General features: G+C 44.5%; 1 protein-coding gene across 1 annotated transcript in view; it reads right to left on the reverse strand.

Annotated features, from left to right (window-relative positions):
* Nucleotides 1–4,973, reverse strand: part of PPP1R21 (protein phosphatase 1 regulatory subunit 21) — a 37,725-nt gene extending 32,752 nt beyond the window's left edge. The window contains exons 1-3 of the mRNA XM_077334998.1: nt 4,724–4,973; nt 1,656–1,724; nt 569–715 (exon numbers count right to left, since the gene is read on the reverse strand). Of these exons, the coding sequence (XP_077191113.1) occupies nt 569–715; nt 1,656–1,724; nt 4,724–4,783 (276 nt within the window). The 5' untranslated portion in view covers nt 4,784–4,973. The remainder of the gene's footprint in view (nt 1–568; nt 716–1,655; nt 1,725–4,723) is intronic.
* Between the last annotated feature and the right edge of the window lie 11,534 nt (nt 4,974–16,507).

Raw genomic sequence — 16,507 nt, forward strand, 5'->3', positions numbered from 1 at the left:
AGAGCCTACAAATAGGCTGGAAATAAAATATTTCTCAATCACCAACTGAAAGAGCAGGATGTGGTTAAGACACTTGCGCAATGTATAGTTCAGATCTGTATGCCATGCAGCATGGGGGGGGGGGGGCGGAATCACTAAACATTCCTATCAGCCCAAACTACATTCCCACAGGAGCTGCCTTCTGCATCGCGTAATGATTTAGTGCTTTGTTTTCATCTCCTTGCAATTCACTTCTACTAGAGACAGGAAACTTTGCCAGATCTCAACACCAGGTGTGATTACATCAGTCCATCATTCCCAATACAGAGGCATAACCTGCCTCCAGGGAAGGCTGCTTGTTACATCTCTGAATGAGTCACTGCTTTGATCTTCTATTCAGGAGGTGTCCCTAGAACAATGGGTCATACAAAAATTCAGAAGGTAGGCTTTTTGCACAGGTCTAAGAATAAAGTATGAATATTATTCAATTCTAATTCAGAAAAAAAGGATGTGCATCTCAGCTAGCAGAAGTGAGTAAACTGTTACTTTAGATAAAGGCTTACAGGTATTGTTTCACTTTAATATGTACCTTGTTCTTCTTGCCTTTTGATTCACTTAATGCAAGTTCATCTTGAAGCAGCTCTACCCTCTTGGCCAGCTGTTGATTTCGAAAGGCCAAACTGTCCATTTCTTGTTGCAGTTTTCTGAGTGATTGGTCCTTCATTTTCAGCTGCTCCTGAGTGTAAGATCAGAAGGTTCATCACACTGGACTTGACCAACAGATACAAAACAGACAGTTTCAAGTATTGGTCCCAACCCAACATATGCAACCTTCACACTGCTGACACTTCTCGCAGTGTACTTGGACTATCCACTTGGGTTAGGAAGAACTGGACAAGAGTCCTTAACTACACATACAAATGCCCTGACAAGCCAATAGTATTTATTGATTCATTCAGGATAACTTGGTTTGCAGGGAAAAGATTCTGCACTGCATTACTGGAAGTAGGCACAGTAGACGCCATTTTAATTCACCAGCGATTGAAAAGGTTTTCAAGTTACTATGCAAACAAACCCAGCACAGGAAAACCCCAGGGAGGGGGGAGGGAGGGGATCTATCTACGAATATATAATGTAAAGCAATGTGGCTCCTGTCATTCTCCCAAGCTCATTCATTAGTAATTCAAAATAAAAGCATTATCATTCAATGCTATTCCTGCCAATGCAATATGTATATGCTCAGCAATACTGACAGTACTGCAGTCATAGTGAGGGGCAGTATATAAACTGAACGAAAAAATAATAAATAAGGGCACCAAACAGTTACAATCTTTCCCCATCTCCTCTAGCTCTTTATTTGACTTGCATTACTTTGATTCATTTACTCTACTTATACCTCACCTTTCTCTCAAATAAGGGCCTCCCAAGTGATTCACTGCAGGCAACAGACATAACTATAATACACCTAAAGGTGAGGCTGATGATTTAAGATTTCACCAAAAGTTTTCTATGTGTGACTTGCTTTAGACACTATGAAATGGCAAATCATGGGTTTTACCACTGAACGCATACTCAGTCAGGAAGCGGAGTCAAGCAGACACAGGACTGGCCCTGCAGCAAAATGCCTTATCTAGCCAAGGAGCTAGATAAGCTCAAACTCTGTTTCACTTTCATACCTTCAGGGATGCGGAGTTTGCTTGTTCATCCACAACACCTTTTTTTAGCACCTGATTCTGAGCTCGAAGCTAGGGAAGAAGAGAGAGGTATACCATTAACCACATTGTGGACAAAAATAAAGATTGCAAACTGGTAATTAACCACCTACAAAACCCTGCCTCTTTTTAAAAGAAAACTTTAAGTCGAGGTCAGCACAGCAAGGCCACAGGGTAAAACTATAATAAATAATGTTATAAGTATGTAGCAAAGAATCTAAATGAAATTCAAGAGTTAGGAGAAAAATGATTAAAATGGAAAGGTGGCTGCACAGCACAATTTAACTACAAGCAGCTAGTTATCCCTTGTACTGAAGAGTGTCCATCGCAGACCACTCAAAACTGGTCCTCAGACACTTAAAGGATACTCCTTTTGCCATTTCTCATTAAGCCCTTTAGGACTGCTGCCACTATTGATGGTTCTGTGTCTCTAAGCTGCTATGATTCTGAAAGGATACCATAGGAATTGACTGGACATTAAGGAGCAAATCAGAACTCAGAGACGTAGGGAAAACAATGCATATCACCATCAAAGGTAGGATCAGTTCAAACATTAGAAACAGACATAATATCAAACAGAGTACACCAGAATGGTTGGTAGCCAAGCTGTGAGTTACATTGCCAGTATAAGAGAGGAGAATCAAAAGCTCCCTGATGTCACTCTTAGTTTATGATACTGCCACGAGAAAGAAGAGGGATCATATCACTATCAAGGATACAGGTAAAACTTTATGTTAAGGAGGTCTTTCTACCACTGGCACAGGGGGCATTCTGTCCCAATTTAAGTCCAACAATGCTGGGTGTATGAAGGTGAGGGGAAGGATATAAACATAAGAGCAAAACATTACCTGCTCCTTATGTATCAATACGAAACGAAAAACACATTTTCAAGCCCGCATAATACAAATTAGGTACCCCTAAGTACTCTTCAACATGACTGAATTTACATGTTAGGAATTAAGCAAGGGACAAAAGGTAGATTTGTCCATCCTTTCAACAACTGTCAAGTGAAGCAAATTTTTAAATTTATGATTAGACCTTTGGACTCAAATGGCAGCAGTTACTCCAGATTAGTTAACATTAAGAACAAACCTGCAACCGTGCAGATAGAAAATTGTAATCATACATCCTCTCTTATACTGTGATACTGGTTTAGGGGAAGCAAGGAAAGGAAATCTGATGCCTAAATCAACAACAGGATAGTAGGAACTGATATAACAGCATATTAATATGAGATGCTAGTATCAGGGATAGAGAGGGGCAATGTGATCAAACGGATGGAAAGCTTTCCAGAGAGATAATATTTTCCTCACGCAAGGGATGAGCACTGGTACCTGTAATGATACATTTCACAGCAGACAGCATCTCACATGAGTATTAATATCAAAATGTGTGTGTGGTAGTCTTGCTCTTTTTCAAAGCACTTAACAGAAATCTATGGTAAGAATGATATGCCAGCATGTAATGCATTAATATTGTAGAGCTGTTTACATGACAAGGACATGGTAGTGGTGTCAGAATTCAATGAGGAGCCATATCTCTTGCAGTGTTTGCATATATCTCATAATAAGTACTGGAACCACAGCTGACACAACTGATTTTAACAGCTGAAAGCAGAGGAAGCTGCTAGTTTAATGCTGTTAGGAACATCAGAACTGGGCAGTTATTACAGAACATTTCTGCTTCATCAACATGCCTATGAGTAGAATGCAAACAGGTTGTCAGAAACTACAACAGCAGAATCCATATATCTGGTCCTATACCTAAATACACAAACTGAAACAAAGGAAGACCACAGAAACACTGGCTAAGCTCCTTTCCTCTCATCCCTGGATACTTACCAGGGCAAATATGAGGAAACAATTATTATTATTAATTTCTATAACAACCTTCCAGCAAACCACCTCAGGGCAATGTACAATATGTAAACATAACAACATTATTTATAAGTACACCATAAAATAAGGTTTAAACTAAAATTAAATTGAGCAAACAATGTCAACATCAACAAGATAAGTATTATATTGTTCAACTCTCTTAGAACTCAATTGCAGTCCAAAGGGGGATTTGTGCACCAATCCCCCAATTAGCAAATATTTTTTTCTATGGGGGACACACCAGCACCTCAATCCCCATTGTCCATCAAATTAAGGAGGGGGGTATCACCTCTCACATGAACAGACATGAAGCTGCCTTATACTGAATCAGACCACCAGTACTTCAGGGCCAGTATTGTCTACTCAGTCTGGCAGCAGCTGAGTAAGTCTCAGGCAGAGAGATCTTTTACATCACCTATCACCTAGCCCTGGATATGCCAAGGATTGAACCTGGACCTTCTGCATGCAAAGAGATGCCAGGGATTGAACCCAGGACCTTCTGCATGCAAAACAAAGGTCCTTCTACTGAACCACAACTCCTGCCAAGAAGTCAAGTTTTATTCAGGAGTCTCCAATGGACATTGAGCTGATCCCAGGTACCATGTAAACTTCACCAGAAGAAAACCTGTGTTTGTCTAAAAGATACCCTGCAAGAGGAGTCCACCTTTATGTTGTGGTTATAGCTCCTGGTTTCCAAGTTGCTGCTTGACAGTCTCTGATTTGCAGGGTAATGTTTTAGGAATCACACCTAGCAAGCTGAGAGTGTGAGGCAGACTTTCCAGTAAATACATTAAAGCCACTAATATAGCAGAAAAAAACTCCTGAGATGGGTTTGACAGCTCAAAGCTTCAACAATCACGGGGGGAGGAAGGAAATCCATTTTTCCCCCACCCCTCACAAACAAGGAGCATCTATGATGCTCCAACTGGGTGGTAACGCTGGCTAGGAAAGGAAGCGCCGCCACCCGCCAGCCCCGGCACCAAACGAGGACCAGCAGAGAGGACACTGGCGCTGCTGAGCGGGTTGCTGAAACCTGACCCCGCGGGGCTTCCGTACTCGAGGAAACTGCCCCAAGAAGGGTCCTTCGGCAGGGAGGCGGAAGACTCCTCGCGGGAAGGAAAGCTGCGCTACAAACAGGGCGGCGTGAGCCGATACCTTAGAGTATTCCTGCGCCAACTTCTGGTACTTTCCCTGCAGCTCGGCGGTTGCCGCCATGGTCGCCCACGGCGGATGAGAGCCCGCTATCCGGAGAGCGGCCGCGCCAGCTGCTCAACCCGCAGCAAACACGTACTTCCGGGTTTGGGCAGAGCTAGCGAACTGGTGTCGCCGCGCAGCCTCACTCTGGGGGGAGATGCCGGGCCGCCATTTTGGCTTCCCACCGGGGTCAGAAGCTGAGAGACAGAGCGGGGAGGGGGCGTCGGGGGCGTGGCTTTTCACGTCGTCCGCCCACTTTTAGCGTCCGCCGGGCGGGGGAAGTTGAAGGGACGCACGTGACTTTCCACGGCTGGGCCCTCGGGGAGGAGGGGATGAGGTGGCGAGGTTGCCGTGGCAACTGCTCGCTTCTTGGCCAAAGCATCTCCGGCTGTCCGCGAGAGCTTAGAGGCCGATCCCTGCAACAAGAGGGCGACTACGGGGCTTCCCGGGGACGGCAGGAGGGGTTGCCTCAGCCCTAAAAGAAGGACGACGCTTCCCGCCACGGCGAGCTCCATTGTGGCTGCGCCAAGCTCCGGAGGGCGGCAGAGCCTGGACGTGGCGCCTCCCCCCAGAAGATGGAGCGGCTGAATTAGAGGCGCCTTAGCTGACTAATCGCTGGAGGTTTCGTCTGGCTAGCCGATAAACTCGCTTACTAAAGCATCCCGCCTTTTCCCGTTGGACTTTGCCTCCCCTCCCCGCCCCGCTATAACAGGCCTGCGCCATAGGTTGGTTTCCTTCTTTTCACGCTGCATCTCTTTCAGTGGGTCCCTTGGGTTTAATATCTAAATGGAATTATTTCCTTACTCTGATGTGCACTAAAGGTTGCCTTTTATGAATATATAATAAAATAATAATATTATATAATATACATTAACTGCAATGTGTGCACTTCCTTGGAGGAGGCCCTGCAAAGCAGCATAGTTTCAGATGGGTTGCTAGCCTGTAGTAGCAGAACAAAATCCAAGTCTATTGTGTGAGCAAATCAGGAATTCTTCCATGTTGTCAACTGCCCCTGCTATTTGTCAACTACCACCAGCATTTTTAAAAACATCTTCTTGCTTATATCATTTGAAGAGTTTTTTTAAGCAACAAAAAGGCTTTTGGTCTGTTAAGCAGTTGAGGTTGCTCAACTTGCTTTTGAAAGAACCGACTTAGGGTTGGGCTCTGCATGTTTTAGTTCTGCAAGATATCAAAGAATCTGTAGGGCGGGGAGTTTCTAACCTGAAGAAAAAAACCTGCCCTTCAACAGAACCTTAATAAGGTGTTATTTATCAGGGGATGTTTACCACTGCCATGAAAAGCTTCAGCAGCCTATTTCCACTCATTAAGTCTCCATTAAAGACAGGACATTTTTTCTCCAGGTTCTTGGCAACTCTAGTAGACAGTTTTACTGATGATGCTCATTACCGGCATCATTGTATCTTAAATATTTGTAACTTAACTAATTGCTCTCACACACACACACACACACCCTAGGTGGTCTGTACACTTGTCCCACAAAGGAAGTAACCATTTACACAAAGTTTACATTGATTTCTGTTTATTTATAAATGAAATTCCCTAGAGCAGTTCTGTACCAAAGTTCATACTTTTGTAATGGGTATTAAAAGCATGGAATAAATGCCCCCTGGCTCTCAATTTAATTTAACTATTCAGCTCTGTAATATATGCATCTGTGAATATATGTACGTCAGTGCCCTCAAGTCTCAACTGACTGACAACAAGGGATGTTCAAAACAGGCAAGAAACAAAGATGGTTTGTCATTGCCTTCATCTGCAAAGTGTTCCTTGGTGATCTATTCAAGTACCAGAGCTCCTTAGCTACCAAAATATTACAAGATTAAGCTGTACCATGCTGCCATCCCTTCCATCTGAATATAGTAAATTGGAAAAGGATTAAAAGGTAATGTAGAGTAAATATTCTTTGTTGTCAGATGTCAGTCTTCCCATGTGTTCCACTGCAGTCTGATTGGTCGAGTAGCCCCTGGAAATGGTACCACTAAAGCAATGTCTGAACATGCATGCTTTTAGAGTTAGGACTTAATATATTTGAAATAAATTCCAAATCACTCTTTGAATTCTCAATTGTACTTAAAATGTTTTAGCCACTTAAATCATGCTAAAATGTTTTAACTGGTTTAGAATGTTTATGTTATTTATGGTTGTTTATAAACTGATGTTACCTGCCTTGAGCCCCTTGGGAAGAGTGGTTTAGAAAAATAAATATTATTATACACATCGAAGCTCAGCATTCTGTATGAATATATACCTATGATTATGCAATTTGCTTTTTAAGTACACTAGGGGGAGCTTTGTATCTGCATTTGGAATATTATCTCTATTTCCTGAATAGAACTCTTCTGAAACTCAATAAACATATGAAGACATAGGCTGACAAAGACAGTCATCTAGTGAAAGTAAGGTGGGTATAATACAATTTGGACAAAATGTGACAACCAGCCACAAATTAAAGAACAAATTCAAAAGTGCAGACAGCAATGGTTTGGCCATGCCTGCAGAATGAACACCAGCAGGCTGCCTCATAAACTCCTCTGGCAAGATCAACTGAATGGAAGATCCAACAACTGGCACCAAAGAAAACATGGCTTAAACATATCACGAAAGATCTGAGAAACCAGTGATTGAGTATCCACATGGCCAAAACTACTGCTACCAATCACCAAGAGTGGAAACATAAACAAGGCAAAAAATCCAGCAGCACCTACAGAATATTGGCTGAGAGGACAACCTGCTCCACCAATCGGCAGCTAAAGGATAAAAAGAAGTAAGAAGGATGTGGGTCTATTTTTAAAAAGTAGTTATACTACTTGAGTCTTAAGAACATGCAAAGGCTCTGTTGAATCAGTGGTCTGTCTTGTCTCACACAGTGGCCAACCAATTCCTCTGGATGGCCAACCACAGGACATAGAAGCTGAGGTCTTCCCCTGATGTTGTCTCCTGACTATAGGATTCAGAGGCTTAGGGATTTTGAATGTGGAGGTTTTCAGTCACCAAGGCTAGTAGTCATTGATAGACATATCTTCCATGAATCTACTAAATCCCTTTTTAATGCTGTTTATTCCTATGGTCTCCGGGGAATGGTAGAGGACAGGAAGGCCTGGAGGATCATTGTCCATGGGGTCGCGATGGGTCGGACACGACTTTGCACATAACAACAACATTCCTATGGCCATAGCTCTATCCTCTGGCAGCAAATTCTACATTTTAATCACTCTCTGTATAAAGTAGCATTTCCTTCTTTCCATCTTATTGACATCTAGGAATAAACTCCATTGCCTTTAGATCCCACAGCTTTAGTGGGATCAAGGTCACAATTCACCTTACAGCTTTAAATTGTAGCTAATACTTGTTCACATTTTTATCTTCCAATATTCCAGTATTCTTCCAGTACAAAATACACAGTTGTCAGCTTAGCAATGTCTAAAGTTAATTAATTTTATTCATTTATCTTATTGACAAACTTTCCCTGCCTGTTCCTCTACGTTGGGAATAAGTTTATTTTCCCAGTATTTTGACACTAAGGGAGCATGCAAAATATTTCCTCCCAGTTTATTATGTCTCCTTATTTATTTATTCAGTTATTTATCTATTTATTATATTTCTGTACCCCCCCTCCCTTTTGGCTCAGGACAGTTTGCATTATAATGGTTTTCAAATAACCTTACGGAATTACTAATGGTTTAATAATGGATTGCATATTAACAGATGCGTCATAAAAAGTTAATCCCAAACAATATATATAATTCAATTCTCAAGATTATGGAGCTTGCAGTCAGAAATCATAGTGGCCAAGAACCACCATTCTGTCCTGGGCTGCAGTTAAATTTTCATATGTGTTCTAACATGTTAGCCATGCTCAATTTGATTGAAGCCATTCCATGCTTCAAGTGATGACTACTTCTGGACTTGCTACAAATAAACTGATATTCATTGATGAAAAGAAAGATAACCAACGACAACATAGAAAGGCTAAAGGGAACCATGTTAGAAGAACAGACACAAATACAGGACCAAGAACAGTAATTATTTGTGTTATTTGTTATTTTTTCAGTCAGTTTTGCTATCATTACTGACCTGATGCATTAGACTGAAGGTCAACTAGACCAGCATTCTGTTCCCAACAGTAACCAAGATGATGCCTCTAGAAGGCTTTGAAGCAGGTTAAGAAAGTAAGTAATCATTGTCCTATTTGTATTCAGCATCTCATAAATAATTGTTTACTGCTTAGGTACATGGAGGTTCAAATTAACTGTCAGCCAGGGGCCACTGAGGCACTTATCCCATGTGAATGTATCTTATTGTTTTAAAAAGCCATCACCAACTTTTGTGGTGACAATCTCCATACATTGCGTGTTATATGAAAAAATGCTTTCTTTTACCAGTCATGCTCAATTTCACAATAGGCAGCTTTCTGTGAACCAAAAAAAAAAAAAAATCAGAAATCTTTGGAAATACCATAGTGAGTCATCAAAAGACACCAGGCAAAGCCAAAACCATGTCCGCAGAAGCTAATATTACAGTGTTCTGAACTGCTGTTTTGTTTCTGTTATCATAGCAACAGCAAGGCTGAACAGGAAGATGTACGTACTTTCCCATGATGGTTTTAACAAATCTCGTTTGTAACACGCCTTTTTTAAATCTCTCCAAACCTAGTTTTTTTTTTCTTTGCAAAACCAGACCAAGTACTTGGAGGGAGGATGAGAGCAGAACATATAGCTTATGTGCACAGTATTTGGGTTGTAATCAATAACTATAAGTGCCATCAGAGCACTATGTGCTGATGTTTCATGTGCAGTACAGCCAACATGATCTGTTCTGCATGTCCATTTCCAAGCCTGCTTTAACTCTTCTGCACTTGTAAAAAGCACCTCACTGATCTGATCCCAATTATATTCCATTGATTCTCTGGAAGCTCAAGAGGGAGTTGACAAGCAATTTAACATTAAATTATGAGACTGTATGAAGAATTATTGTTCATATTACAAGAGTACAGCTGTGCAATGATTGTTTTACAGTTTCGACATATGCGCTTTTTCTGCTTAAAACTTCCAGGAAGTATTACTAATATGTGAATTGTATGTGTCTTATTCTATTGTAAACCACCCTGAGTCTCACAAGATAGCGTAGTTAATATCTGTACACCGCCCGTGGTGCCGTGGGCACCACGGACTAAATAAAACAGTAAACCCTTGGAAGGTGGGCTGTGTCTGGGATGGCCCCTTCCCCCGGACAGACTATCGGAGGGACGAGTCGGCAGGCGCAAAGCGCCTGCCGATTGGTCCCTCCGATTCCTTGCTGGAGCAACGGCTCGCAGTTGCTCCTTGGCCGGCGGCCTGACGCCTCGGGAGGCACGAAGCGCCTCCCGAGGCGTCAGGCCGCTGGCAAGGGAGCACCCGCCAGCTGCGCGTAGCGCAAAGTGCCTCTCGCCGCGTCAGGCCGCCGCCCAGGGAGCCCCCAGCAGCCGCCCTGCGAGTGGCTGCCGGGGACTCCCATCCCTTATTACGACTGAGCTCAGAAAATGGCCGCCGAGGGACCACCGACGGAACCGCCTAGCAGCCGAGGATGCCCCGCCGCCCGGAGCCTGGAGGTGCGCCTTTTGCTATCTTCCGTTAAAGCTCTCCGGATCGGCCCTCTGGGTATTTCGCGGAGATGCAGAAATGCAGTCGCTTCTGGGGCTCTGCCGTCAACCGTCATGTAAGGTTCGCTCCCTTCCTGCCTGCTGCCCTGTCCTTCCCATTCTAGCGCCCATTGCGACTGCCGGGTGCTCCCTGCCCGGCGGCTTGACGCGGCGAGAGGCGCGAAGCCGCCGCTCAAGGAAGCAACTGCGAGCCGCGCAAAGAGCGGCTCGCAGTTGCTTCCTTGCCGGCGGCCTGATGCAACGGAGGCGCAAAGCGCCTCCGCCGCGTCAGGCCGCCGCCCAGGGAGCCCCCGGCAGCCGCGCGCTCCCTGCCCAGCGGCTTCACGCGTCAAGCCGCAGCACAACTGAGCCCCCTGCTTCGGAATACACGCAGCCAACATCAAGAAAATGGCCGCCAGCCAGAAGACGCCGCAACCGGTAAGCCACCTTTTACTCCAGCCTCCTAGCGCCCATTGTATTTAGGATACAATGGGCTTTTTACTAGTAAATAAAATAATATAAAACAATGCAGAGTGATTAGCAGTGCCTTATCATAACTGGCGAAGCCAGAGTAAACAATAGTGTAGTATTAAACATGGTGTTATTTTTTAATAACCATCATGGGGTCATTTTAGCTCCCAGTCTTCAGAAAATGAAAACTGGATATCCCACAATTACTGGATCTGCAATTTAACAAAGGCTTCAAGGCTATAACAAATATTGTAGAGGAAGAAGCTGAAAAACCAGAAATGGCTTTCAAAGATTTTCCCTCACATACTGAAGAAGCAAGCCAATTTCTGGCAAATGTAAGCATTTGAACTGAAGAGCAACTTGCCTCCCTAGCAGTGCAAGCAAATAAAACAGAAATGTCAATGTGTTATATGCAGAGTTCTCCATCATTAAATGCTTTGTTAATAAGAGAACCATTTGCGGCTGAGTTTCATTTATTGTTGATTTAAAATATTTATATCCTCCACTCAATATGCCAGCAAATTTGGAAAACTCAACAATGGCCACAGGATTGGAAAAGGTCAGTTTACATTCCAATCCCAAAGAAGGGCAATGCCAAAGAATGTTCAAACTACCGCACCATTGCACTAATTTCTCATGCTAGCAAAGTTATGCTCAAAATCCTACAAGCTAGGCTCCAGCAATATGTGGACCGAGAACTTCCAGAAGTACAGGCAGGATTTCGAAGAGGCAGAGGAACTAGAGATCAAATTGCCAACATACGCTGGATCATGGAGAAAGCTAGGGAGTACCAGAAGAACGTCTACTTCTGCTTCATTGACTATGCTAAAGCCTTTGATTGTGTGGAGCACAACAAATTGTGGCAAGTTCTTAAAGAGATGGGAATACCAGAGCATCTTATTTGTCTCTTGAGAAATTTATATGCAGGTCAAGAAGCAACAGTGAGAACTGAACATGGAATCACTGACTGGTTCAAAATTGAGAAAGGAGTTCGGCAAGGCTGTATACTGTCGCCTTGCCTATTTAACTTGTATGCAGAGCACATCATGAGAAATGCGGGATTAGAGGAGTCACAAATTGGGATCCAGATTGCAGGGAGAAATATCAACAACCTCAGATATGCAGATGATACCACTCTAATGGCAGAAAGTGAAGAGGAACTAAAGAGCCTGTTGACGCGGGTGAAGGAGGAGAGTGCAAAAGTTGGCTTGAAACTCAACATCAAGAAAACAAAGATCATGGCATCCGGCCCTCTCAATTCCTGGCAAATAGATGGGGAAGAAGTGGAGATAGTGACAGATTTTATTTTCCTGGGCTCCAAGATCACTGCATATGGGGACTGCAGCAAAAAATTAAAAGACGCTTGCTCCTGGGGAGGAAAGCTATGGCAAATCTAGACAGCATCCTAAAAAGCAGAGACATCACCCTGCCAACAAGAGTGCGTTTAGTCAAGGCTATGGTATTCCCAGTTGCAATCTATGGCTGCGAAAGTTGGACCATAAGGAAGGCTGAGCGTCAAAGAATTGAGGCTTTTGAACTCTGGTGCTGGAGAAGACTCTTGCGAGTCCCTTGGACTGCAAGGCGAACAAACCGGTCAGTCCTAAAGGAGATCAACCCTGACTGCTCTTTAGAAGGCCAGATCCTGAAGATGAAACTCAAATACTTTGGCCACCTCATGAGAAGGAAGGACTCCCTGGAGAAGAGCCTAATGCTGGGAGCGATCGAGGGCAAAAGAAGAAGGGGACGACAGAGAATGAGGTGGATGGATGGAGTCACTGAAGCAGTAGGTGCAAATTTAAATGGACTCCGGGGAATGGTAGAGGACAGGAAGGCCTGGAGGATCATTGTCCATGGGGTCGCGATCGGTCGGACACGACTTCGCACATAACAACAACAACAATATCCTCCACTCACAAAATTCTTGAGGTGGCTTTAGTAGCAAGCCTTTCCATTATTCTCCTGCATGGTTAGTGATAAGGTAAGAAAATGCCACAGTCTACAAGGAACAAGCAAGCCAGAATAATAGTTCTCAGTACAATAAAAGTTGAGGGCTGACTCCTATAAAGAACACATGCTTCTCAAAACCTCTTTCTGGACTGTATCACTTGAGACTGCAGGATGGAAGATTACATAATTGTTTCTCCATAAAGAAATATTATCCACTCAGAAAACAAAGTGCCAAGGAGATTTACATTTTTACCCCATTTTTTCACAGATAGTATCTCTGAAAGGAGTCACATTTAATGTTATGCGCAGGGGCTTAAGGTAATCGTAGTCCATGGACATCTGGAGAGCCATAGTTTGGCCACCTCTGCTCTAGTTCTGTCATACACCTGCAGCACATCCTGATGAGCCACTGGAGGGCACTCCAGAGGCTGTAGCTGACCCAGGTCCTCAACCCAGGCCAATTACAACCTCTGGGACACCTGTAGACCCTGCCGTGGAAGACTGGGGCCAGCCCGATCCTCTAGATCCGGGGTAGTCAACCTGTGGTCCTCCAGATGTTCATGGACTACAATTCCCATGAGCCTCTGCCAGTGTTTGTAGTCCATGAACATCTGGAGGACCACAGGTTTACTACCCTAGATGATGAGCAACCTGGTCCTATCCAGCCCTACTGGCTAGCTCCCATGGGACCCAGAGGGAAGGGCCCATCTAGCCCTGAGGATTTGCCAGAGTGGCAGCAAGAGCAACGGTGTGCAAATTTGACAGCTATCAGAAGATCATCTCAGCTGCCAGCTCACTGTCAGTCCCAATGGGGCTAAATCTCCTTCCTCAGATGAGGATTAGTTCCAGGTGCAAGTCCTCTGGCTGAAGGCTACTCCACCTAGCCTTGGTGTACATGAGGCAAGGTTCTCCGTGGGTGCAACGCATGCATTCCCTGCACATCTACCTAGATGCTCGGTGTTCAAGTTTGCTACGGTGAAGCTGTCCTTGACTGACTCTGGGTTCCAGGCTTTGGCTTTTGACTTTGTTCTTGGTTCCTGACGTCAGCTTGTCTTGAATTTTTTCCTGGCTTCTGACCTTGGCTTGTTCCTTGACTCGGTTCCTGGCTCTTAACTCCAGTTCAGGTTTCGATTCTTCTTCCCAGCTACTCAACCACAGTATGGCTTTGGCACACTTTCTGGCAAACGACCCTGCCCCAACCTCCTTGGCAAACTGGCTCCCTCAGCTTAGAATCCTTGGATGGACCTGGACTCTGAGCTTGTCTTTCTATTCGGTTTCAGCTTTCCAAGGTTGTAATTAACCAGTAACCGATGTGTGGCCTGGCAAGGCAACACAAGTCCATTCCAACATCCGTCAACCCCTATAATTTATTTATTTTATTTATTATATTTAGATACTGCCCTCCCCGAAGGCTCAGGGCGGTTTACAGGAAACAGGAAAAAGATACAGATAACATATGGAACAACAGGTGATAACAGCAATAACATTATAACAACAATAACTTTAACATGATAACAATAACATTAGAGAATGATGGAACTGCAAAAGAGCCTCAGCTCAATTCTTACTGGGACCCAGTGGGTTGGGCTGATTAGTGGCAGTCGTAGTGGGGGGGGGGGGCTTGGGGCCAATTGGAAGCGATGGTTTGGGTTGACCTCAACCAAATGCCTGGCGGAGGAGCTCCCTTTTACGGGCCCTGCATAACTGTTTCAGTTATGTCAGGGCCCTGATCTCCTAGAAATCGTTTCACCAAGTGGGGGCCACAATGGAGAAAGCTCTGGCCCTGGTTGAGGTCAAGCAGGCTTCCTTGGGCCAGGGACCACCAGGAGGTTGGAGGTAGTAGGCACGCTTCCTTACTTGGGCCTTACCTGCCCAGCCACAGGACATCCATCTTTGAACCGTTGAGCTTCAGACAACGTTGCCTGAGCCACCCCATCTCCGCTTCCAGGCAGCTGGCTAATGTTTCTGGGGGAGAGTCAGGGCAGCCATCCATCAGGAAGAAGAGCTGGGTGTCATCAGCATATTGGTGACAACCCAACCCAAAGCTCTGCCCCAGTTGTGCAAGAGGGCCCATGATCCAGAAACAGAAGGGGAACAAATCTTGCTTTTCAGTGGCTCTCAGGGGATGTAGAGTCAAGTTGACAGATTTCAAATCAGCAAGATGACTGAAGGAGGGCAGAATTGAGCCCCACCAGGGTTGGTGGATCAGATGGTGGATCCAGTCAATCTTGCAGCAGTTTCCATCTGTGCTCTCCATTACAGGCTTGCGTAGAAAGAAAGGACTTTGATTTTTCTCCTATGGGAAGTAGTAAAGGGTTGTTTTGTGGGGACTGAGAGGAGGAAAATTTGGCTCCTGCCTCCAACACTCTGAGCTCTGGCATTAATTCACCAGAAGACTGCAGAGGAGAGTGTATAATCACAAGAGATGCATGGAGCTCCTCTAGGAGTCTAGGAGTTTAGCCTGGAGAGGAGATGACTGAGAGGGGATTTGATAACCAAGTATTTAAAAGGCTGCCATGTAGAGGATGGAGCGGAATTATTCTCTCTTGCCCCAGAGGGACGGACCAGAATGAATGGGATGAAATTAATTCAAAAGAAATTCCATCTAAACATCCGGAAGAAGTTCCTGACAGTTAGAGTGGTTTCTCAGTGGAACAGGCTTCCTCAGGATGTGGTGGGTCTTTGGAAATTTTTAAACAGAGGCTGGATAGCCATCTGACGGAGAGGCTGATTCTGTGAAGGTTCAAGGGGGTGGCAGGCTACAGTAGATGAGCGACTGGGATGTGTCCTGCATAGTGTGGGGGGTTGGACTAGATGACCCAGGAGGTACCTTCCAACTCTATGATTCTATGAGTCCATGCAACAATAATCTCAATTTGATTCCCACTGTACTGAATATAGTGACAGACATTTCTCTAGCTTGCAGTATCTAATACTAAAAGATTATTCCTAATCTTCTCCCAAATCCTAAAAAAAAAACAAAAACCCAAAAAAACAGAATGGCTACCAAGAAAGGCCAGGAAGTATTCCAGGTACAATCAGTCCTGGCTCTTCTGGAGTTAAAGTCTTTAAAATTAGGTCTTGTCGAAAGCTGGCTCTGTTGCCTAGCAACTGCTGCACAGGATGCTGCTGTCATTCACTGGATACTTCCCCGGAGAGTCAACCTTCTGCTCACTGAAAACAGGTTATGATTGGGTGGGGATGACATCATGCTATTTGACAAGAGCTCCAAGTTGTTACAAAGGCAACATTTAGTGCAGCTGCTTGGGAAATATTTGAATGGGGAACTTGCCCTTATGTCTCTATCCCAGTGGCCTAGGCGCAACCAGAGGTCTTTTGTGTAAATGTGTGTGCACACACACCTATCATGGTTTGATTTCCTGGGTCTTGTTCATTGACTGCAGACATGAGATTCTTTCCATTATATACAAGTATAATTTCCTCCTCACGTATTTTCCTTAAGTCAGCCGGAGGAGTAGTTCTCAGCTTGGTGTAGTGGTTAAGAGTGCTGGCTTCTAAGCGGGTTTAATTCCCCACTCCTCCACAAGCAGCCAGCTGGGGACCTTGGCCTAGTCACTGTCCTGTTAGAGGTGTCTCACAGAGCAGTCCTGTCAGAGTTCTCTCAGCCACACCTACCTTACAGAGTGCCTGTTGTGGGGAGAGGAAGGCAATTGTAGGCCACTTTGAGA

The sequence above is a fragment of the Paroedura picta genome, chromosome 1, assembly GCF_049243985.1.
Source record: "Paroedura picta isolate Pp20150507F chromosome 1, Ppicta_v3.0, whole genome shotgun sequence".
Taxonomy (NCBI): domain Eukaryota; kingdom Metazoa; phylum Chordata; class Lepidosauria; order Squamata; family Gekkonidae; genus Paroedura; species Paroedura picta.